The sequence below is a fragment of the Sander lucioperca genome, chromosome 8 (assembly GCF_008315115.2).
Source record: "Sander lucioperca isolate FBNREF2018 chromosome 8, SLUC_FBN_1.2, whole genome shotgun sequence".
Lineage (NCBI taxonomy): Eukaryota > Metazoa > Chordata > Actinopteri > Perciformes > Percidae > Sander > Sander lucioperca.
The window spans coordinates 20,111,477-20,133,154 of record NC_050180.1 but is presented as its reverse complement, the minus strand read 5'-3'; the positions used below and the strand labels follow the sequence as shown (position 1 = coordinate 20,133,154).

At 38.8% G+C, this 21,678-nt stretch overlaps 2 protein-coding genes across 4 annotated transcripts; one reads left to right on the top strand and one right to left on the bottom strand.

Moving 5' to 3' along the window:
- The first annotated feature begins 2,468 nt into the window (after positions 1-2,468).
- LOC116047584 (glutamate-rich protein 6-like) lies at positions 2,469-8,016 on the top strand. Of its 3 annotated transcripts, XM_036004419.1 has the most exons (12): positions 2,469-2,628; positions 2,958-3,079; positions 3,183-3,250; positions 3,725-3,862; positions 4,118-4,255; positions 6,223-6,335; positions 6,436-6,443; positions 6,555-6,697; positions 6,786-6,865; positions 6,946-7,104; positions 7,298-7,526; positions 7,657-8,016. In XM_036004419.1, exons 1-12 carry the CDS (start codon positions 2,588-2,590, stop codon positions 7,882-7,884), a joined length of 1,467 nt encoding a protein of 488 aa, XP_035860312.1. In that variant the 5' UTR covers positions 2,469-2,587; the 3' UTR covers positions 7,885-8,016. The 3 variants fall into 3 exon arrangements, with proteins under 3 accessions (XP_035860312.1, XP_031152335.1, XP_035860311.1); XM_031296475.2 differs by having other exon boundaries at positions 2,970-3,079; positions 6,436-6,697; XM_036004418.1 differs by having other exon boundaries at positions 6,436-6,697.
- A 1,068-nt stretch (positions 8,017-9,084) lies between these two features.
- Positions 9,085-20,011, bottom strand: cog3 (component of oligomeric golgi complex 3). Its single transcript, XM_036004417.1, has 24 exons — positions 19,787-20,011; positions 19,367-19,513; positions 19,205-19,266; positions 18,225-18,390; positions 17,556-17,630; positions 17,022-17,114; positions 16,620-16,745; positions 16,422-16,502; positions 16,290-16,333; positions 16,056-16,182; positions 15,310-15,401; positions 14,825-14,964; positions 14,128-14,288; positions 12,872-12,980; positions 12,643-12,761; positions 12,418-12,507; positions 11,710-11,830; positions 11,333-11,421; positions 11,072-11,206; positions 10,520-10,595; positions 10,257-10,384; positions 9,540-9,638; positions 9,245-9,397; positions 9,085-9,117 (listed from the first exon to the last, which is right to left on the bottom strand). Exons 1-23 carry the CDS (start codon positions 19,952-19,954, stop codon positions 9,368-9,370), a joined length of 2,478 nt encoding a protein of 825 aa, XP_035860310.1. The 5' UTR covers positions 19,955-20,011; the 3' UTR covers positions 9,085-9,117; positions 9,245-9,367.
- Positions 20,012-21,678: the final 1,667 nt, after the last annotated feature.

The following is a 21,678-nucleotide window of genomic DNA, read 5'->3' as shown; positions in this document are numbered from 1 at the left end:
TGTATTTCTCTGTATGTACTTTGAGAGCAACAAAAGGAGTCAAATGTATTTTGTATTTGTTCACACTTACTTGTCCAATAAAACTGATGATTCTGAACACACAAATTTTAACATTTGACCCCCTTATCCCTTTCTCCAATCAATCTAATCCCACTTCTCATCTCCCAAAATCATCACGTGCATTTTCCCAGTTGAAACACCACTTTTTCTATCATACCTTACTAGCGGTTCCTTGACATTTATATGAAATCCAGCTACTAACAAACACCAAACAGTAGTATTAATAAATGTCCATCTGCTAACATGCATGTTATGTTACTGTATTGCAACATAAATAACCATTCAGTCAGATGTGTCTCCAATACCAAACCTAATGCAATATTCATATTGCATTACTAAAAAGATAGGCTTCCTTTGGGTCCCTTGAGTAAAAAGGCATGGGATCAAGATTGTTTTTTGATTGGATGTTCTGAGTCTGTATACTGTTTTTAAATCTATTCATGATGTAAACACAACATAATGTATTTGCAAATGCTAAATTGCATACATTAGTGAACAATGCTTTGTGGTGCAAATCTTAACAATATACCAACATGACATCATGACTTCGCGTAAACATACACTCCCACTTTCTTAAGCCAAGTGGCGTGTTATATGTACGTATTTTGAGCTATCCGCATGTATGTCTACGCTGTACACAGCGGACGTAAACATACATGCCACTTGGCGTGTTATCGCGAGAAAGCGACATTGAGTTTTGGAAATGTGACACGCGGGACACGATCCCCGGTCTCCTGGGTGAAAGTCCTGTGTTTTACCCATCCACCACCACGACCAACCTCCCTACACAGATTTTCGCCCTTTCATACTACTCGCTACTGCGTAAATTCACACGCAATCGCAAGGTAATGTAAGTTAATGGAGGTCAAACGGCGTTGATAAATATGCTAAAAAGCAAGTATGCGTCTTGATAACACGCCAAAAATGGCATACGAATTGGCGTGTCATACATACGCCACTTCATGAGATCAGTCTGGATATATAGATTTTAAGGGGTGCTATTTTTTCCATCTATTGCAACTTCATATTACATTGCAGGCATAACTTTTAATTAAAATAATAATTTTTTAATGAATTTATATCCTTTTTCTCTACCAAAGGTTCTTTTATGTCGTTATTTAGTAGACATTTGAGAAGAATAGACAGAAAGAAATAATCCCAAGATTCTTGTGATTAACAAACAATGTTAGTATCATCCCTTATCAAAACAGAATACATCATGGTGTATGCATCACATAGGCTTTTCAATCAACATATTAATGTGTCAAAAGGCACAGTGCATGTACAATGAAAACAAGTAGATCTAGGTTTAGAAAGATCAGTCAGAACTTCATTCCGATGCATTTTCAGTTTAATTGTAGCTTATGGTAACATTCTTTTAATCTATTATAACTAGTCTATTTGTCAATTGCAGACTACTGTAATTATTTATGTCCATTACTTTATATGGTCCACTGGAAGGCTGTGAATTAGTGTCATTACCAGACTTAATTATTGAGCTCATACAGCACATGGATGTGGGTATGTGGCTGATTTACACTGTCGTGATTCTTTGGTCTAAACTGGGCTTTACACTTAAGATTTTTACATGAATTGCAGATGGTGAAAACACACTTCAGAGATATCAAAAACAGTTCTCGTCCTTTTTCTCTTGCTTTCTCTCAGTCAGATTTACATTTGCTTTAGCATGAGCATAATTACATACAGTATTGCCCAAGCACAAGGTTTGCAATGTCTGTATGATAATTAAATGTTTTAAAGGAAAAAAAAAAATAATTACTACCCAGTATAAGAAAAAAGTCAAACGAATTGATAACATTAAAAAACTAAAAACACTTACTGTATGTATGTATATATATGTATATGTATATTTATATATATATATATATATATATATATATATATATATATATATATGATAAGCGATGTAATGTTATAACCACAATACTTATTACACCACTATGTAATTTCACTCAAGACAATATTGCGCACTATTAGTTTAAGTACACTGGTCGTGGGTACTGTATGTGTACTGCTTGCCTTGTAGTTATGAGTTGAATTGCTCCCATAGGCTATAGTTCTTATTTTCATTTATATTCAAATTTTTATTTGATATACTTTTATTTTACTTTTCACTATTTATCTGTACTCATTTCTGTCCTTGTGCTGCTGCACAATTTCCCCTCTGGGGATCATTAAAAGGGTCCTAATCTTATCTTCAACAACTGAAGGTAATGGCAGTGGTGAAAACCATAGAAGAAAAGTGATCAAACAACAAAGAACATGAGTTCAGTTTTCTCGCTTATTCTCCCATTTCTGTTAATTATTCTGTCATAGAAACAGTTTCTTATTTGTCTGTGGTTGCTATGGTACAATAGGAGCAAAACATTCTGTATCTGATTCAAAATGTTTTGTTTATTAATTCATTAATTTGTGGTTTCTCTGCACACCTCTGTTTCACAATGAGTCAAGGATACCAAGGAGAAGACTGACACACTTGAAACATTCGCAAGGCAAATCAACTGAGATGGCTTCGACTACAAATCGTGGACTTGTAAACAAACAGAGGTTTGAAAAGAAATGCCACAAATTGACTTTAGTTACAGCATCATAAACAGTGATACTAAGCAGTGCAGCCAATGGAGATCCAAGACAGAAATCTTGATTTTATGTGATATTGTCTTACCTTTTAAAGGATGATGAAAAGAGAAAAGCTGCATGTGTCCACTGTAGACCTTCTTCAAACATGAAGTTGAATCAGCATCTATTTGACAACATCTTGCTTCCCATACAGTAGCTAGTACTTATTGCAGGGCAGTTGTATTATATTGTGCAGGTGCTTGAGCTATTGCATCCATCCTCTGTACGTATTTTGGCTTATTAATCTGATAATAAAGAACTGGTTCCAGCTTAAGCTCACCTGAATATCTGACGATCCATGCATTTGATGGGAGAGTCGTCACCAGAATCAGCGTTGGTACACAGACTGACTGGAGACATGAGGAAGAGTGCAGTCAAGGTACTTTCTTCACATGTCATGCTAATTATGAATCTCTGACCTTGGTTGGTAAATGGCTGGGAATATCTGAGATCATTCTATATATTTGTTTTTGCATTTTCAGACTATAAATACCCAAACCAAGAAACATCAAAAGCTCCTCACAATAATCTGGGGTTACTATTTGAGCAGGTCAGTATGTTAAAATGTAGTAAATATACCCAGAAGATGGTTCACAATGACAAACTTGCAGTGAGGTATTCTTGCTTGTAAAATTCCCTTCTCTCTCTTAGTGATGATGTCCTTGACAAAGTAAAAGCTTTGAGAGGACACTCAAGAGTAGGAGAGGTTTATCTGAACTTGACTAGCTTTGTCATTAAACTAACATTTGAAACATACTTTGTAGAGAGACCTTAGAGATGGGGTGAATATGCAATTAGCATATATAAATTATTTTTTCTATGTTTTAGAGATAATTTTACTATTGCCAAAGAAATACTGAAGGTTTCATAGCCTTGTCTATCCTTGTCACAGTGTAAGTTTTATCTTGTGAGAGATGATATTACATGGTATCCAGAGACATGACTTTGATTTATTCATGAAGCACAAGTTAAAGACCTCAAAGAAGTTAATAAATTATGAAGTGCCTTTGTTTTTTCTCCTCAGAGCGTTTCTAAAAACATGAAGTCTGAGTTGGAGATATCCCCAGATAATGAAGTGTTGGATTCGCTCAGCAAGGAAACTCCCCAAAAACCTGCAGCCTTCCAAGGAGAAACTGAGGAGTCTTTAACTAACCTGGACAAGGTATGGAGGAAAATTCCACTTTTAAACTGCTCCTCTTCCTCTTCTCGTATAAATATGAATTCATTTATGGAACATGCAATTAGTCTGCGTTTGTCTTGTGTCAAAACTTGACTGTCACTGCTGCAGCATGTTGCAAAACATGCCAGGCTGTAACACGCTTTTTGAACACCTCATTAACTGGAATATTTGGATGTATTCGTGACAGTGTCTTTTTGAGAAAGAAAGTAGGATTTCTTTTTGTTCTTACATTTTCAGATCACATCCTCAAGTGGATCAGACTCATCAGAGGAGTCGCTGCAGACTGTGTTAAACATTTGCTGCTTGCACTGCCAGCAGCTGAAGAAACCCCCAGTGACCAGTGATCAGATAGCAAACAGTGTTGACCCAAAAGAGGTGAGAGTGGGTGTGCAGCTAACACTACTGTTGATATGGTGACATGCTCATGTTAAATAAAAACTGACGGAACTGGGAAAAAAAACTGTGACTTTGCTCATTTTGCTGAATGAAGAGTTGCATTCAGTGTCAAGTGTGCAGCTTGGACTTGAGATGAATATGGAAGCAAATAATAGCCATGATAAATTGAATCACCTAATTGACATTTAATCACTTCTGAATACTTAATGTGGAAATTGAAATTACACTAAGTTCATGGCATTTAACTATTTAACAACCATCTGAATTTAGGTGGCTTGAATTATTTTTAGCAATGTTGGTCTGTCAACCACTTTGGTCCAGACAGAACTGCCTCAGCAACTACTGGATGGTTGTCATCAAATTAGGTAGGCAGAGAATGAAGCCAACTGACTTATGTGATCGCCTGACTTTCCTTGTAGTGCTATTATATATATAGAGTGAAACATCTTGACGACTATTTGATGGACTGCCATAGTATTTGGTACATATATCCATGATGCAAAGAAGATAAATCCTTGACTTTGATGATCTTCTGACTTTTCCTCTAACGCAACCCGTTCTCACTCCGAACTCGTAAAATACGGACACTTGGGCAGTGGCTGTCAGCGTCAGATACGACGCAAAAAGCACCCTTCAGCGTGTGTAGAACGCACCGGGGAGAGCAGCAGCTACACAGCGATTGAAGATAACATAGCATTAAGAGCGACAACGGTAGCATACGGTGGCCCTGAAGTGCAATTTTAAATTGAAAAAGTGTTTTCCTATTTGCTGTCGTGTTTTCCTATTTGCCGTTGTGTTTTCCTATTTGCCGTTGTGTTTTCTTATTTGCTGTCGTGTTTTCATATTTGCCGTCGTGTTTTCATATTTGCTGTCGGTCGTGTTTTCATATTTGCCGTCGTGTTTTCATATTTGCTGTCGTGTTTTCATATTTGCTGTCGTGTTTTCCTATTTGCCGTCGTGTTTTCCTATTTGCCGTTGTGTTTTCCTATTTGCCGTCGTGTTTTCCTATTTGCCGTCGTGTTTTCCTATTTGCCGTCGTGTTTTCCTATTATGGGTCAAACAACACAGGACTTTCACTCAGTAGACCAGGGTTCGTGTCTTGCGTGTCACGTTTCCTAAACCCAACTGTCCCGTTCTTGTCCCGCGTGTCATGGAAACGTACCTTTTTATAAGCCCACCCACGACCTTTTCCTTAACCTCTGCGTCAAAAGTGATGCCAATAGTCCAGACCAAGCACGTTTAGATATGACGTTAAGGAGACTTTTAGCTTCAATAACAACATCAAAGGCACCGGACCAAGCGTCCGTATTTTACGCAATGGGAGTGAGAATGTGTTGTCTAACGCCACCAGCAGTTGTGTTAGCATTGTCATGGTGAGCATTTTAGCATGTGGATGTTAGCATTTAGCTTAAAACATAGCTGTGCCTAAGTATAGCCTCAGATTCGCTAGCATGGCTGTAGACTCTAGTCTCGAACTAGTTTTTAGAGTTTTCAAATGCAGACGTCCAATCAGTGGTTCATGTTACAGAATAAGCAATCATACCTGGATGGATCAGATGTTCTTTCAGCCATACTCTGTGATCCGAACATCTGACCTGCCTAAAATACAAGAGGAAAAAGTATCCCTGGTTGATCAGATTTTATATTGAATTTTAGTGTCGAAATGTCAAGCAATCTGATTACTGACTTAATTTACATCAGAATTTGACTCATTGAGCAACAAATATTGAATATTTTTTTCTGGACACATGAATTTGTCTGAATTTGTAAACTCTTTGTAAAAATCAATTATTTTTCGAGAACCACTTAAGAATGACATACTTCCCATTGAGTCTCATTTTACAATTAGGCTATGATTTGCTTCTATAGGAGATGAGTAATAATAATAAATATGATGTTAGAACTTTATAGCATTTTTACATTTACACTTTCTCTCTTTGCGCCAGTTTTTCTGCTGTGAGAAGGCATGGAAGATATCACAGATTTTGCTAAAGGGTGCAGCGGGTATCAGTAACGAAACTGTGACTGATAGGGACCCAGCGATGCAGAAAGATGAAAGGTCAGGATCACTCTTGTCCATTTCTGGATTCCACCATTACATGGTTTTCAAATTAAATTGATATGCCATTGAATCTCGGATGCTACATTTTACACTGCAGGTTGAAAGGTTTGGAATTTGAAAGCTTCTATCATCAGACCCCGAAAGCAGGTCTCACACTCACACACACACACAATCTTTTCCTCTTGTTCATCCATGCCACCTTTACCTATATTACAGCACACAAACTAGTGTCTGCCACTCTACATAATCGACTCACTGAAGATGCTTTGACTGCCATGAAGGAAGTTTCATTCCCTGAAATAGAAAGTGTGGATATTGAAAACACTTTTTCTTTCAATGGAGCAAATGCTAGACAGAAGGTATTGTCATCTGTTAAAACACCCTATCATGACTACAGCTGAGAGTATAGAAGCCAACATTAATTAATACATCTGTTTGGTTCAACAGAGGACGACACCACTTGTCAAACACTACAACAGTGGTCAAACATTTATTGTGATTTTCCCAGATGGAACTGGGCAGGTGTGGTATCCTTTAAGGTGAATCAAACTGACATGATATCATAAAGACTTAATGTTTGATTTTTCACCTTAATCATATTTAAAAGCTATCCGTCAGGAAGGCTGGCTATTCTTCTGTCCGCTTCACAGTCTGCTGACTGGTGTTGTGTGCTGGTCCTGGAGGACAAACATCTGCAGCCTTGCATTCAGGCTGTTTTCACCACCAGAGGAGAGGCTACCTGTTATCACAACAATGGCAGCATTTGGTATGATTGGTTATTTAATCATTCCTAATATCATATTTCATAAATATAACTGACATAAAATCTGCATATTATGTTGTAAATAAAATCTATTTCATTATCAGCAGCTCTGTAGAAGCAGACAGATATGACTGTCTGAGTGAGAGACCAAAACCCCCGAGGGTGTTATTGTTCACAAGCTGCTTCTCTTTATTAGGGTGAATCTGACTCCATGGGGAGGCACCTACTGCAGTGACACAGGAGATTTGAAGAAACATTGGGGCTGGCTGGACGATAAGGATCATGTTCATGCTCCGCCGTACCAGCCCCTTGGCCTGACAATGAGCCCTAACCTCAACATCCGCATCCAATCCCAAGAGCACATCTGCATCACTTTCACCTCCAGCGAACGCAGTGTACGGCTTAATGTAGGGACAAAATTGAAAGTAAGTTATTGTGGTATTAATTTAATATTAATTTGTAGCAATAGCAGAAATACAAGGGATGAGAAAACGAGACCCAATTTTAGGCCAAATCATTGATTCTGCTTTACTTTAGAATTCCTTGTTGTCACAGCCAAATCAAGGAAAAGGTCTAATGCTGCCGGGGCCTGACATGCTTCAGAGGTATCTGCAGCAGAAGACTGCAGAGATCAATGTCCTGCTCCAGAACATCCAGTCCCTCATCACCTTTCAAAAGACTGTCAGTCCACAGAAGGTCAAGACCCAGCAAAGCCTCATCTCACAGATGGAAAGACAGCGGCTGCCAATGAAACGGCAACAGTCTGCCAAGAAGACCCCCTAAAGCCGATGATGTCCTTGAATGGCAGTTTCTCATTTGTGTGAAGTGACTCGTACTGTAGTGTGCAGAGAATTTGAATTCAATGACAAAGTGCTTTCTAGCAATAAACCAAAGAACATCATTGACCTTTTTTTTGTTTTTAATCAGAATGTTCATAAATAATATGACTGTACATCATTTTACATGGGACACACCAAAGCAAATGTCACATTGCCAGTGTCCTGTTACTTTTATTAACTCTGTGAAGACCACTAGGAAACATATCCATAAATCATACAGTGCAAAACTGCTAAGGTCCATTATTTTGCCAGAGTAAAAGCATATTAGTTGTAATCAACCTATGTATAAAAGAAAACATATATAAAACATAAGATATCATTGTATTTTGTTTACATATTTGCAACAGAATAACAGAAACATTCACAAGAGGGAACGTGGAAGAATCTTTAAGAAAACATCCGACAAGTAAAGAACAGCTGACTGGATTTTGCTGTGATCAGAGGGGAAAATCTGCTGGACCTGAGCATCTTATAAGCACATCAGGCCATCATTGAGTTAAACCTAAATTTTACAAAGGCTGTTACATTTTAAAATAGAGGAATAAAATATTTTGCAGCATTTTTGTCTTACTATACTTCCAAACCCATAGAGAGAAACTAGCTATCTGAATGCGAGCCCCCTTACTGGCCATTAGCTACCTGATTGATGAACGACGCTTTGGTGCCTCTATTTGCACACCCAAAGTGTCCTTGTATGAAGACTCCTAATACAATTCCCCCCCCCCCCCCCCCCCCATCCTCACATAGTGTGCAAATTATTTTTCATTCGAAACAATTTGGTGTTAAAGCCATACTATGTAACTTTTCCCTCTTCGGTCCCCATACAGGTTGTCTCATTGGAACTACAGCCACACAAGCTGTAGTTCCAATGAGACAACCTGTAGGGGGACCGAATAGGGAAAAATTACATTGTATGCCTTTAACAGAGAGATGCAACTGTGATCACAAATCCACCCTTATCAAAAATGGATTTCTCCTACATGAAAGCAACCCTTACCACAACACTACCACCTTCAATGTAAGTCAAACAAAATCAACTCAGTACCCAAAATAATACCCTCCACTTCCCAGTTTGTTATGGACTTCAAGATGAATACCTGAACCTCAACATACTTAACTCAAGAATCTTTGGCTTTCGTTTTTGTCGCCGTCAGTTCAGAGCTCCCGGTCAAGCTTGTAGCGCTCGATGGTGTTTTTTTGCCTCCAACAGCGCCTTCCAGTCAGCTAACCCTAACCCTAAACATAACCATTGCCGCGCTGCCTGGAAGGAGACGTTGGGGGCAAAAAACACCAAAGACCGCTTGGAGCTCAGGTGCAGCTTCTCTGGTCATCTCGAATCCTCACAGCTCCTGGTCATGGTTGGAGTTGCAACATCCCATTGCTATCCAGAGAGGGTTTGACCAGCACTGCCAGGCCGAACTTGGACATTACTTATTCACAGACAGCAGTAGGTTAATCTGAAAGAGAAACGTAAAAAAAAAAAAAAAAAAAACTCTCTCTTTCTCCACTAAAGTTGCTCTCAGCAGTTTTGGATGTTGCAGCGGTATTATTAAAACTATGTCAAGTGCCCTTGGGCTGTGCTAACACAACAGTACTAACCTGCTCCATCGATGGACATGCAATGATTTGAAGGTCTTCTCCGCTGTATTCCTCCTGAAGCAAGGCATGCAGTCTTTGGAATACCTGCTGGATGTTATTCTGTGGGAAAAGCCATCCTATTACTGAGTGCTGGAGGGAAATTAATACTACATTTCCATCTGGCCAATGTCCCCTCACTATCTTGTTTCCATGTCAACCGCAGAATTTTGTTTTCCCTCTCATTCAACTTCACCTGGCACCTTGATAAACAGTACACAGGCAGCACAAAGATTTCTCTATTAGAGTTCAATCGCACTGTAATTTATAGCTAAAGGCACAATCTCAAAGCCAAAAAATGTATCGCTCTAAAATTGATTGACAGGTATTTTACTACAGTGACTAAGCCTTGCCAATGAATAAATGTAAATCATTAATGACTTCTGATGCTGTAAGAGGTTTGTTTACATGGTTATGTCTGCACACACCGCTGCACAATAGGCCTAACATTTCAATATATATGAGGGGACAGAAACACAAAAGGACTCCTCAGTGATACATGTGAATAACCTCTAATTTACCCCTTTTCAGAAAATTTGTGATTTGTCATTTCACTGCAAGTGCATGGTATTCCTGTTTTGTAAATACTGTATGAAACAATTACTTGCGCTTTAACAAGGACTTGCAAAAAAAAACTGACTAATGCAACACATGCTACAACCTAGCGTTTCTGCCACCCACCCGGACAGGCTTGAAAAGGATGAATTCCGTGTCTCTATTGGCTAAGTACAAGGACATGCTCTGTAACGTGCTTGGCAGCTTGCTCTTCATCACCCGGTAGGTAGCCATCACTATATCGTTGATCTTTGCTGAAAAGAGAAAAAAATGACTGAGGAAAAGCAGGAAAAAAAAAAAAAAAACATTGCCATGCCCTCTAGCATTTGCTATACAAGTTTTGATGAATTACAGTGTGATGCCAGTGGCAGTTCTGAGACAAATCTTACCTGGCTGTGCCCAAGGTTGTTGAGACAGACTGTACGTGGGACCACCTTCGATAGCCATAGTTTTAAGAGCTGCAACCTGAGTGCCGTGACAGTCAAAACAAACCATTACAATCTGGAAAAATCTTAAATGGCACTGGTGTTACTATAAGCCGTGTAAACAAGTACAAGAATCTGTCATGGACATTTTGCTAAGTCTTGAATTTGATAAAGAGTAGTTATTTAATAGAAAACTGGAGTGATGTGGGCAGAAAGAAAAAAGACCAGTAGCGAATTATTGCTGCACAATTCCTGCTTCGAAAGATTTCAGAACACACACACAAACACACACACACACACACACACACACACACACACACACACAGATCTCCTAGCTAAAAAAAAACAGACATTTTATCTTCAGTTGTCAGTAACGTGCCAAGACCTTCAGTGATACGTGAATAAGCACATGCTTTTTTGAAAAGGTTTTTAAAAGTGAAAGCTGAAAAAATGAAGGTCAGGATGAGCCGTCGCTGCCTGAGGCAAAGTCTGCCTTCTAACTGCTCTGACGGTTACCTTGGTGAGAAACTCCTCAAGGTTCCCCACAAAGATCTGAGTCTGCTGCTGGATGAACTGCTCGCAGCTGAACTTCAGGTTTCGGTCCACATCCTTCTTAGAGTCAATGTAGTGCTCCTTTATCTCTGGTGTTCCCTGGGGGCCACAGAGACGAAGGGTTTAGTACTATCAAGTGGCGCTTCCCTAAGGCAGGGTTCTATCAAAGTACATAAAGTGTATGGTAGGTTTAATAAAATAGGTTAAAAAAAACAGAAACACTACCTCCAACAGGAATTCAAGTATTGCGTTGTGACTGTTCAATCGGAAGAATTTGGGAACAGCCTTAGGGTTCAGGATTTTGAAGGCAGCATCTTCACACAAAAGCAGAGAGATTAAATCTGGGCTGTGTAGAATTAGAGTGCCCTCTAGTGCTACCAGTTTAATATGGCCTTGACTGAGAGGAGGATGACAAGAGGAGCAATCTGCCCTGTGAGCCATCAGTTAATGTACATTATTGTGTTGGATTACACTGTAATTTCCACATTAATTGTTGCCACCGGTGCATGTGATAGGCACAAGTTGCTTAATGAGCATGAGAATGTAATGACTGGCTTTATGGAGCTGAACACCAATGTTCCCGCCACCTTTAATTATCTTACCTCGCGTTTTCTTCAGGTCCACCGAGATTTCCTTGATGGTAAAATCGGTGTGAAATGGGGCAATCTGTTCACGCACTATCAGCAGGTGCTTGATCAGGAAAAGTTGCCCATCTATTTGTGTCTAGAGAAAGTGATAGCACACTGTTAAATCCACACTGCAGGCTGCCAAAACAAAAGGGCATCGGCTGACTATCCAAGCTACAGAGAACATAAAAAGCACAAGCTTGGAGACGATAAGGGGATTTGTCTAATTGATAACTCCTGATTAACCATAGTTGGAAAGGGACATGTAACTGTGACTAAAACAAGGCAGCTATAGCTATTTATTGCTCAGCTAGCAACTAAAACATTGGAAAAAGACATCATCAACATGGGGTGGGAACACATTCTCTGAGATTGATGCTGCTGCTTTAATTTGAAGTGTTAGGTTGAAACGGGCCAGTTAGCACAGATAGACAGCAAATTTGAAGGTGACAGAAGCCCATAAATAAAGGATGGTCTGCTGAGCATAATAAAGCATTCATTACAATAAAACTTTAAATTACATCCAAGCTACTTTAGTTAGGGTCCTGTAGCTGGAGGGAATTTGAATAATATAATTCTATCTAAGAGGAAACTGACCTTATTCAGCCAATCTATAAGAACAAAAATCTGAAAGGTTCAGTAAATATACAAAACCATACTATATTCTTAACCATGTGTGCCAACCTTGTTTTTAAGGATGATATCTGAAGCTTTAAGCAGGGACTGGATGCAGGCAGATAAAGCTTCTTGAGATAAACCCTGGAAGACTGCTCTCTGGAAAAAGACCAAGTCACAGTAAGAAACACAGAAATAAGAAATACTAAAGTGGGAAAACTATATAGCACACATCCTGCCATATTTAAGGATAGGAGACTATAAATTAGAGACAAATAAAAAGTGAAGACTTACATCTATACATCTGTAGAGCTTTGACAGACAGACCAGCGTCCGTCTGACAGTAGGGTACCACATGCCGTGCAAATCAGCAGGAGAGATCGATGTCTGCAGGCGTGATGCTTCTACATTCCCTGTATTCAATGTACAAAGGAGGAAGAGCCATCAGGCAACAATAACACCAACATTGTAAAAAAAAATAAATAAATAATAATAATAATAATCTCAATCTGGAAACACGGACCAGCATTACTGTTTCTTCTACCATCGGGATCCTCCAGCTGAACATCAGAAAACATGGACTCTTGTGACATCTGCTTCATCTGCTCTTCCTTCAAGCTTTGAGCAATTCTCTATTGGCAAGAGTTAAAATATAAAAAGTATTAGATTCTTCTTTTTCCATTTGCTTCAACAACAGGTTTCTAAAAAGGCAAAATTAACAGAAAATAATATTCAACTTGCAAAATAAGTCCTTAGACAGACAGAAAGCCAGATACACAGTAAGAAATGTCAAGGGCATCAGGGAGATTTCATATCAAGTAAATTGTGTGGATGCAGCATAGGGCTGCACGTTATGAGGACGATATCTAATTGTGATTATTTTGACTGATATATTTGCGATAGCAATATGATTCACAATATGGAGGGAATGATTACTTTTGTATCATTAATCTCATTTTCGTTGAAAATTATTGAAAATAAAAGAAATTAAAACTATTATAGTGTGGTTTTTGCAAGGATCTGTAGCAAACAAAGACTTTTTCTTTTGTTTGTAGGATACGATTTGTAGGCCGGGACATCTCTGCAGCACCACAATACTTAATTTAGAATGGTTTGACATATTTTGTCTTTAAAAAATGTTGCGCGCACTAGTATTACTAGGATATTGCACTAGTCCATAGTGAGTCCAAAATGATTAATCAAAAAAACGAATCGATACATTAAAGCTATAGTGCGTAGTTTCTGTCTCCCCATGAGGAATTCTAAGTAATGACAACAATTCTGTCGGTGCATCCACATGATACAAGCCTTCCATGATCGCACTTCACCCCCACCCCTCCTCCACACAGTTGCTACGTAGTCAAGCCACGAAAGGACACAGAAGATTAAAAAAAAAAAAACATGATGGACTCTTCAGAAGAGGTAATTGTCTTTACTCGAGTTTCTGCGCGCAAAAGTCGCCAGACTCCAGACGACAACAATTTCTAAACATAGCCATGTTGAGAAATACAGAGAGAGTTTTGTGGAGCTGATAGTCTTAATTAGCTTTGTAGCAACTCATTGGCAATTCAATGGCTTGAATGTAACAGACGTTCATTATTATTAAAAAGTTATGCACTAAAGCTTTAACTAATACAAACATTCATTAGCTGTAGCCGTAATTACATTGATGGTGTGTAAAGCTGGTTGAGTAGAAGCTAAACTGATTACAATTAGTTGAGGTTTTGTTTCTGAAGATGTTAAAAAAAGAGAGAAAAACTTTCAGCACGCAAGACTTACCTCCATCATCTCCAATTTCTCAGGATAGGCCAGATCCCCTGGAGCTGGGTTGTAACCTGTGATATCAGTGTTGATGTAGATGTGAGTCCTGTAGACCAGCCTCTCCTGGACATCCTCCAGCATTTGCTTCACTAATGCATCAAAGGCCCCCAACTGAGTAGCTACATAGAAGAGGTCAGAGGTCAGTCTACAGTTGAACCTCTATCAAAATCACAACAAACTTTGCTTTCTAGCCAAACACAGAATTTAATTTAAAAAAAATAAAAAATAAAAAAAGCAAGGTAAAAGCACATCCCCTAGTGTATACTTTCACTGGAGTTTGTGTTCTCAAATACCAACCCACTAACTGACTGGACTGTTAACGTCACAAAACCTCTGTGTAAGTTGTGATAACATTTTGAAAAGGTTTGACATTTTGAATATATGCCTATTTGCTTTCTTGCCGAGAGTTAGATGACAAAATCGATACCACTCTCATGTCTGCATGGTAAATATGTAGCTAACGCTAGCAGCTACCGCAGGCTTACTTAGCTTAGTACAAAGACTGGAAACAGGAGGAAACAACTAGCTTGGCTCTGTCCAAGGTAACAAGATGGTAATATAATCAGTCTCCAAACTCCAGGAAAGCTGTATCTGAGTATCTTAACATTTCACACCCTAGTGAGAAGCTTTGAGGAGAACAAAAGCTCTAACCTACCATTGTTATGAACATGGTCTTCCAGCATCTCGTTCTTGAGGATACTGCAGAGCTCAGACAGGGTTTCCAGGTGGATGATGTGGATGATTAGAGGCCGGAGGACGTCATACAGGGACAAGCATAAGTTCTCCAGCAGCTCGCTGTCAGAGATTAAACACCATTTAATTGCTTTGTACAACTGAGAGAAGTCTAAAATTGTTTTTATTATTTTGACTTTTTTCTTTCAAGTTAAGGAATAAAGTAATGACTAAAAATAATTATGCAAACTGTTAAAAACGTGTTTGCTCTTAAATGGTAATACAATTCTCTACCAATGCTGTATCAATTGGTATTTCGAGCACACATCAAGCAAAACTTGAAATGGCGATCATGCATTTTTAAGTGTCACGCCTTAAACAAACACATTCTGCCTGCATGTGTGCTACAAGTCGATGGCTCTCTGTGTGCTCACTGATCATGTTCCCAGTGAGGCGGGTGCTACTCACTCTAGTTTGGGTGTAGGTTTAGAGAAGAACTCTTTGTAGAGTTGGTGTTCATCCTGGCAGACGTGAACCATAAAAGCACAGCCACTGCGAACCTGTACAAATACACATAATGATCACCCGCTGCAGAGTCTACCAATACTTTTCCTGGGCTCCACTTCAAACAAGCAAATACACCCTCCTCCCACATAAATGATGCAGGCACCCATTACAGCAATCATTAACAAGATGCATAACCTTTCAAGTTTCATTAAAATAAAAATATCGGACAGGTGGGGCGGCTGTTATGACGTTTGTGGTATGAAATTCTGACCTTTAATTATAGCATCCCCATCAAGCCAATTAGTGGAGTGTTTTTAAATGCCACAACAGCGTCAAAATACATAGTCTTTCAGGGTGCCAAAATTATCTCTGAAGTATCGACTATTTTACCATGAATTTTGGTGCAGACCTTTAGGGAGTTACTGAGTTACATTTTTAAACAGTAGAGGAATACAGCACAATAGTCACAGCTTTATAGATAAGGTATGACAGAGTATACAAACAACACTCTGCACGGTAATTCACTTGTGAAGAAAGCGGAAGTATGCTTTGGATGCCTGCTGTGCACAATCTCATTTATCATGTGCACAGCTTTGTGTCCGCACCAAACAATCCAGAAAATATCCCAGAGGGACCATACTGTGCATTCTTTGCCAGCTCAAATGTCACCTAAAGGGCAGTTCTGCTTTGAACAAGTCATGCCTTACCAATGCGCAGTGGTCTTTGCTGTTTTGGTTGGTCAGGTCAGTAATGGTGGATGTAATGCTGGGACTGAGGAGCAGCTCTCTCTGGTCAAGGTAGCACTGATGAATTTCATCTAGGAGCTGACAGTATCTGCTCACATCAATATAGGAAGGGATAAGTTAATTTAGCACAAGAACTGTGGAAAAAAATATAACAGGAACGCTGCTACTTTATTCTGGAGAAATGCTGACACTCACTCTGGAATCTTTTCTGCTCGCTGTTCTATCTGTTCAATCAGTGACTGAAAGAAGAAAACATGTCAATGAAAATATATTTTTATTACAGAAAAAGATCTATGCATAATTTCAGTGAGTAATAAACATACTCACTCTAACTTTAGGTGCAGCTGCTCTATACTTAACATAATAAAGTGTAAAGGCATTGTCTGCGTTGGTCAAGCCCATTGGATCCTGGGGGAGACAAAAGACTTAAATCATGTATTGATATTGGACTAGGCACACGCAATATGAACACCTCTATACACCGTTGTTGACTGTGTAAGAGAAGGAAATGTGGCTTTCCCTTACCCTTTTCGTTAACTGGCCTGTGAGATGCTGCATAGTGTTTACAATGTGGATCTTCATAAAGTGCATAGCTTTAGAAAGACATTGTTTAAACTTGGCCAAATAAACTGGATAGTCCTTGAAATTGGGCTGTAATCAGTAGAGATAAGCAAGTGTTAGACAGCTTTTATTGTGATCACATATCATGTATTGCAATGCATAAATCATACCAAGTCAACAGTATGTTGTCACGGTCTTGCTTAAATCTTCCAGTAGTATAAATATGCATTTATTACACGGAAGGCATTTAAACATATTTACTGTACTGCTCAAAAACATGATCTAGTGTTTATTTTATTCTATCGCTGGAAATAAAATGAGATTTGCAAATACAGAACTGAAATGTTGAGAGTGCGAGCTACTTACATGGGAGGAAACATATTCAATGCAGTCATCCAATTTTGACAGCATTGGTATAAAGCCTTCACTATTTACAGACAAGGTTGATGAGTTCAGTTTCTGCAAAGACAAAGAAAAAGCTAGGTTCAAAGTAATTCCAAACATAAACAATTATAATCTTCCAGCTTTATACTCAATTTCATTTGGCAGTTACCACTGACAGAAATGTGTTGTTTTTACTTTTTACTGAAACCAAGCCAAAGTAAAATCTATAAAACCAGTCTTACAGATTTCCCTTTGATGTTTGAAAGGTTTCGGCAATGAAACTAAATTTGATGAGTACATTTATGAAACTTTTTAGAAATAGTTATGTAGGAAATGTAGCTGACATCCAAGTTCTTTGGAATATGTTTTTTTTAATCTGGGACATAACTGCTGATCTTTAATAATGATGATTAGGTTCATATCTAAATCAGAAATCAACACGCACATAATTTACAATGCATTTTATGCAGTGCATTTACCAAATGTTTCAAAATGAAGACCAAAAAAACAGCCTACCGTGTTTATGTTTTCTAACTCATTAAAATATGACAGCTTCTGCTGTATGCTCTCTGCCAGGTCAACAAGCTCTGACTGCAAAAAAAAGAAAACAACAAGCCACAGTTGACACGATATGACAGTTTAATTTCAGTTCAGTTAAAGTTCCTCAAATGGTCCAATCTACATATATTTTTTTACATGAGCTTCTATCTGTAAGGTCAAAAGAGAAGAATGAAAACTGCAGTGCTACAACATTAAATATGCCAGGGAAAGAATGAGCAGAACACTGATTTTTTTGACCTGCAGAACACTTGCTATCAATATTATATTCAGACAAGCTTTTATCTATGTCACGCTGTTCTGAACTAGATACTGCACAGTATTTCCAGTCATCTCCGGGGACTCCTTTGGGTGTTATCACAGTTCTTTTTACAATTTTACAATTGTTTTACAATTACAATTCAGAAGAACATGGGAGGTTACACCATACAGACAGCTAATTCCATAGTTTCTATGTCTGGGAGTGATGTTCATGGTTGCAAATACTAAATACTCAGCTTGTCCTAGACTACAGAAAAAATTAATTCAGTGACATTACAATTTAAACATATTCTACTGATCAAGTCTCAGCGATTCGCTTATTATGTGGCTTGGGTTAATAGATGGATTGAACAGCATGCAGCTTACCTGCTCTTTTAGGAGCTGTTCACAGGCCTCATGTAGGGTGCCAGTCTTATTGGACACAAACAGATACTGTTTCTGAAGGGAGTTCAAATGCTCCAGAGCAGCACTGACATCTTTCAGGATAGCATCGCATTGATCCTGGTAGCAGTTTAGATCATCTCTGGTTTTCCTATAGGGAAAGCAGACAAATTATCTGCATGCTTACCCAAAGACAAGATGATGCAGTGAAGCTTCCTACTGGTTTGCACAGCAGTTTGACAATGTTTTAGCAGAAAAGTTGATGCACTGTCCTTTATGAATTAAAACGTTCAACTGTCACAACTGTGGCCACTTTAAAAGCAAACTTGAAACTTCTTTGTTGGCTTATGATTAGTTAATGTGTGTCTATGTCTGTAGGTTATGTCTAGGTAGGCGGATTATCAGACTGAATTGCTGTTTCCTTCAACTTAATCCATTTGAATCGCAGAACAAATCTGAAATATCGGCAGCGATTCAGATGTCTGAAACCAGGCTAGTTTTATGACGGATGTGGGGTGAGTGATAAACAAGCATTTCAGTGTAAAGCACGTTGAGTGTACTAGTCATGAAATGTTGCTATAGACTGTAAATAAATAACACTGCTTTGCGGGTGGCAGCAGCAGCTCAGTCCGTAGAGACTTTGCTTTGGAACTGGAGGGTAGCTAGTTCAAGTCCTGGACGGACCAGGTAGGAAGTGTGGACTGGTTGCTGGAGAGGTGCCAGTTCACCTCCTGGGCACTGCAGAGGTACAGCGACCCATCATTCTGACATCTCTCCACATTTGATGCAGGTGCATGTGTGTGTAAATAAGGAAAAAATAACAGCACAATGAAAACATGAATTTCCCTAAGGGGACAAACAAAGTACATTGATATTATTAAAAATCTTTACTCTAAGCTTACCCTCCTCTAAACAAGCTAATACACTTAGCACAGTGTAGTGTAAAGCACTTAACATGTCTGCACCTGTATTTTGCGCTCTCATCCTGGTCCATGTTGGCCTCTAACTTGGCAAACCAGGCAAAAAACTGCAACACAAATTTGCACTGTATTAAAACCATGCATCTCATTGTGATATAGTATGTCTGACTGGCTACAGCACTGTTTACTGCTGGCAAAGACAGTCACCTGTTGTGCAGTTTCTATCCTGTCATTCTCCATATCAAGCATCTGGAAACCCTTGAGCAGGACGTCCTCCGTTGACGCCGGCACAGTCGCTGTGAAGGGGGACTGCAAGGACCGCGACGAAAGACTGCACAAGTCCTCAATGGGCAACTGCAAAACAAAGCAGGGCTCTCTGGTTCAACACACCCACAATCCTTCGTATAAAGCTAGCTGGACGGCTTGACGTGGCGGAGTGCAAACCCTCTAGATAGCCAACAAGCTAACATTCATAAGAACTTTAATATCATGTTTACACGGCAGGAGAAAGGTGAGCTACGTTCACACAGAGGTAGCTTCAGAGTTAAAGTTAACCTCACTGACGTGTTAAGAAAGTAAGTTAGCAACCCTGTTAGCAAGCTAGCTGGCTCCGGAGTCACATCTCACCTCTGACGGGATAGAGAGCGTTTCAGTTGCGGCTCGGATCTCCAGGACAGCGTCCATTTGTTTCTCCGTGAGGGGAGCCATGGCATCGGTGCGCCGATCCCATAACGACAATTTCTCCCGGGTTTCTTTATCTGTTATGTCCAGGAGCGACTGATCTGTGGACGCCATCGTCACTTTGTACAGCACCAACGTCAGCAGCAACGCGCAGGCACTTCCTGTTCCGGGAGCGTGGGCGGGGCTTGGTGAGGTGACTGATACAGCTGCTACAGTGAATTTAATCACTTCTCAAATAGTTTAATATTTTGACATTATTACAAGTGATTTTGGCCTGCCCCAAATCATGCTAACAACAGCAACTTTATGTGTTAAGGTTAAGTGTTTCTTGTGTATATAACGTGTTTGTTTGTCATGCTATTTATAGTTTGTTTTTATATGTCCAAGTCTCATGTTGGATTGAATTTGTGTGTTTTGTTGTGATTTTTCTTTTCTTCTTTTTATTATAAAAAAGTTATTATTATTATAAAAAACTTCCCATGCATAATTACTTTGAGCAGGTTTAAATTAAATAAATAAACAGTAGATAAATGTTGGAACAAAATTGTGCTGTAATGTTTTATCATTTTTATTTATCGTGCCATATAGCAGTATCTTGATAAGTTATTCACTTCACATTTGATTGTTCCGGACCTAGTCACTATTTATTCAATATTTTAAACTGAAAGTTGCATCATTGCATTATTCATTCTTTTGGATTTGCACCGGGGACCAGGTAAACACAATCTCCTTGCTCAATGTACTGCATCGCACTGTATACAGATGGTTGACAATAAAGTCTGTCTTGTCTCTTATCTTATCTGAAGCCCACTAAATCCTTTTTACAAAGCTAACACCACAAGACATATACACCAACAGGATAGATGTAGTAGTTTCTGGTTGGGACAGATATGGCCTCTACCAGCACAATCATTTATCACAGAAAATACAAATCCAGCAGGTGGTGCCCTGGGGCACGTTTTTAATACTTCAAATTAACATTTTCAGTTCTTGTCCATTATGTCTGCAAATTGGTTTATTTTCTCTAAGTACTCATTCAGAGTAAAATATTTGATCTGACTGTATTGCAGTCACACATACAAATACTTTTCTTTTCCCCCAACATAGCCTTAACTTTAATGCGTTCCAACTTAACCATACCTGTCTTTATAGGCATGTAGAAGATAAAGCACAGAAGAACAAACAATAGCGTCTTTGTTTAGATGTGTTCTTAACCCCACGGTTTTCTCTGTCTCATAATGGAAAGCAGACACTGGACAATATACATTGGCTACAGTATTTTTCTGTTTGTTTCAATATACTGACGACAGTGATAGAGTCATAGCAAACACAGCCCGTTGTCTTGAGAAAACATTTGTATTTTAAATCTTTTCTACAACATGCTCTTTATGTGATACAATGATTCAAAACAGTCTAATTTAGTTTTGATGCTGTGGCCTTAAGGCAATTTTTATCAACAGATGTTATATTAACTTATGCACACTAACATTTCATTACTTGAATAAAATAAAAATGTCTTTTGCAAAATATTTACTTTGTTACTGGCATTTTTTGTGTTTTTGTTGTATAGTTCATTTTTAAAATGTTTTTTCACTTAAAGAGCTAACATTGTAGTCAAAACCAGAACAAGCAATCAATTGTGATTACAAAAATGGCTTCCAGTATTTCTTTACACATCTCAAAATCCAACAAAATCCTGGTGGCATGACATGGAGGTGGTAGTGTTCGCAGCTCTGTCTGCAGGGTGTCTCATGGGGAGGTCACACAGAGTTCAGATTTTTTCTTTCTTTTTATCACTTGTCTACTTTAGTTGAAAGGGGATGCTGCAGAATTCAAGC

What these genes read in the sequence shown, in the direction of transcription:
- LOC116047584 (XM_036004418.1), top strand. Translation starts at nt 2,588, where the DNA reads ATGGCTTCGACTACAAATCGTGGACTTGTAAACAAACAGAG. An exon ending in GCGATGCAGAAAGATGAAAG is followed by an intron (nt 6,336 to 6,435) that starts GTCAGGATCACT and finishes TTTACACTGCAG; the next exon opens with GTTGAAAGGTTTGGAATTTG. An exon ending in CACAACAATGGCAGCATTTG is followed by an intron (nt 7,105 to 7,297) that starts GTATGATTGGTT and finishes TCTCTTTATTAG; the next exon opens with GGTGAATCTGACTCCATGGG.
- cog3 (XM_036004417.1), bottom strand. Translation starts at nt 19,954, where the DNA reads ATGGCGTCCACAGATCAGTCGCTCCTGGACATAACAGATAAAGAAACC. An exon ending in AGAAATTGGAGATGATGGAG is followed by an intron (nt 12,981 to 14,127) that starts GTAAGTCTTGCG and finishes TCTTGCCAATAG; the next exon opens with AGAATTGCTCAAAGCTTGAA. An exon ending in TCCTTTTCAAGCCTGTCCGG is followed by an intron (nt 9,639 to 10,256) that starts GTGGGTGGCAGA and finishes CTTTTCCCACAG; the next exon opens with AATAACATCCAGCAGGTATT.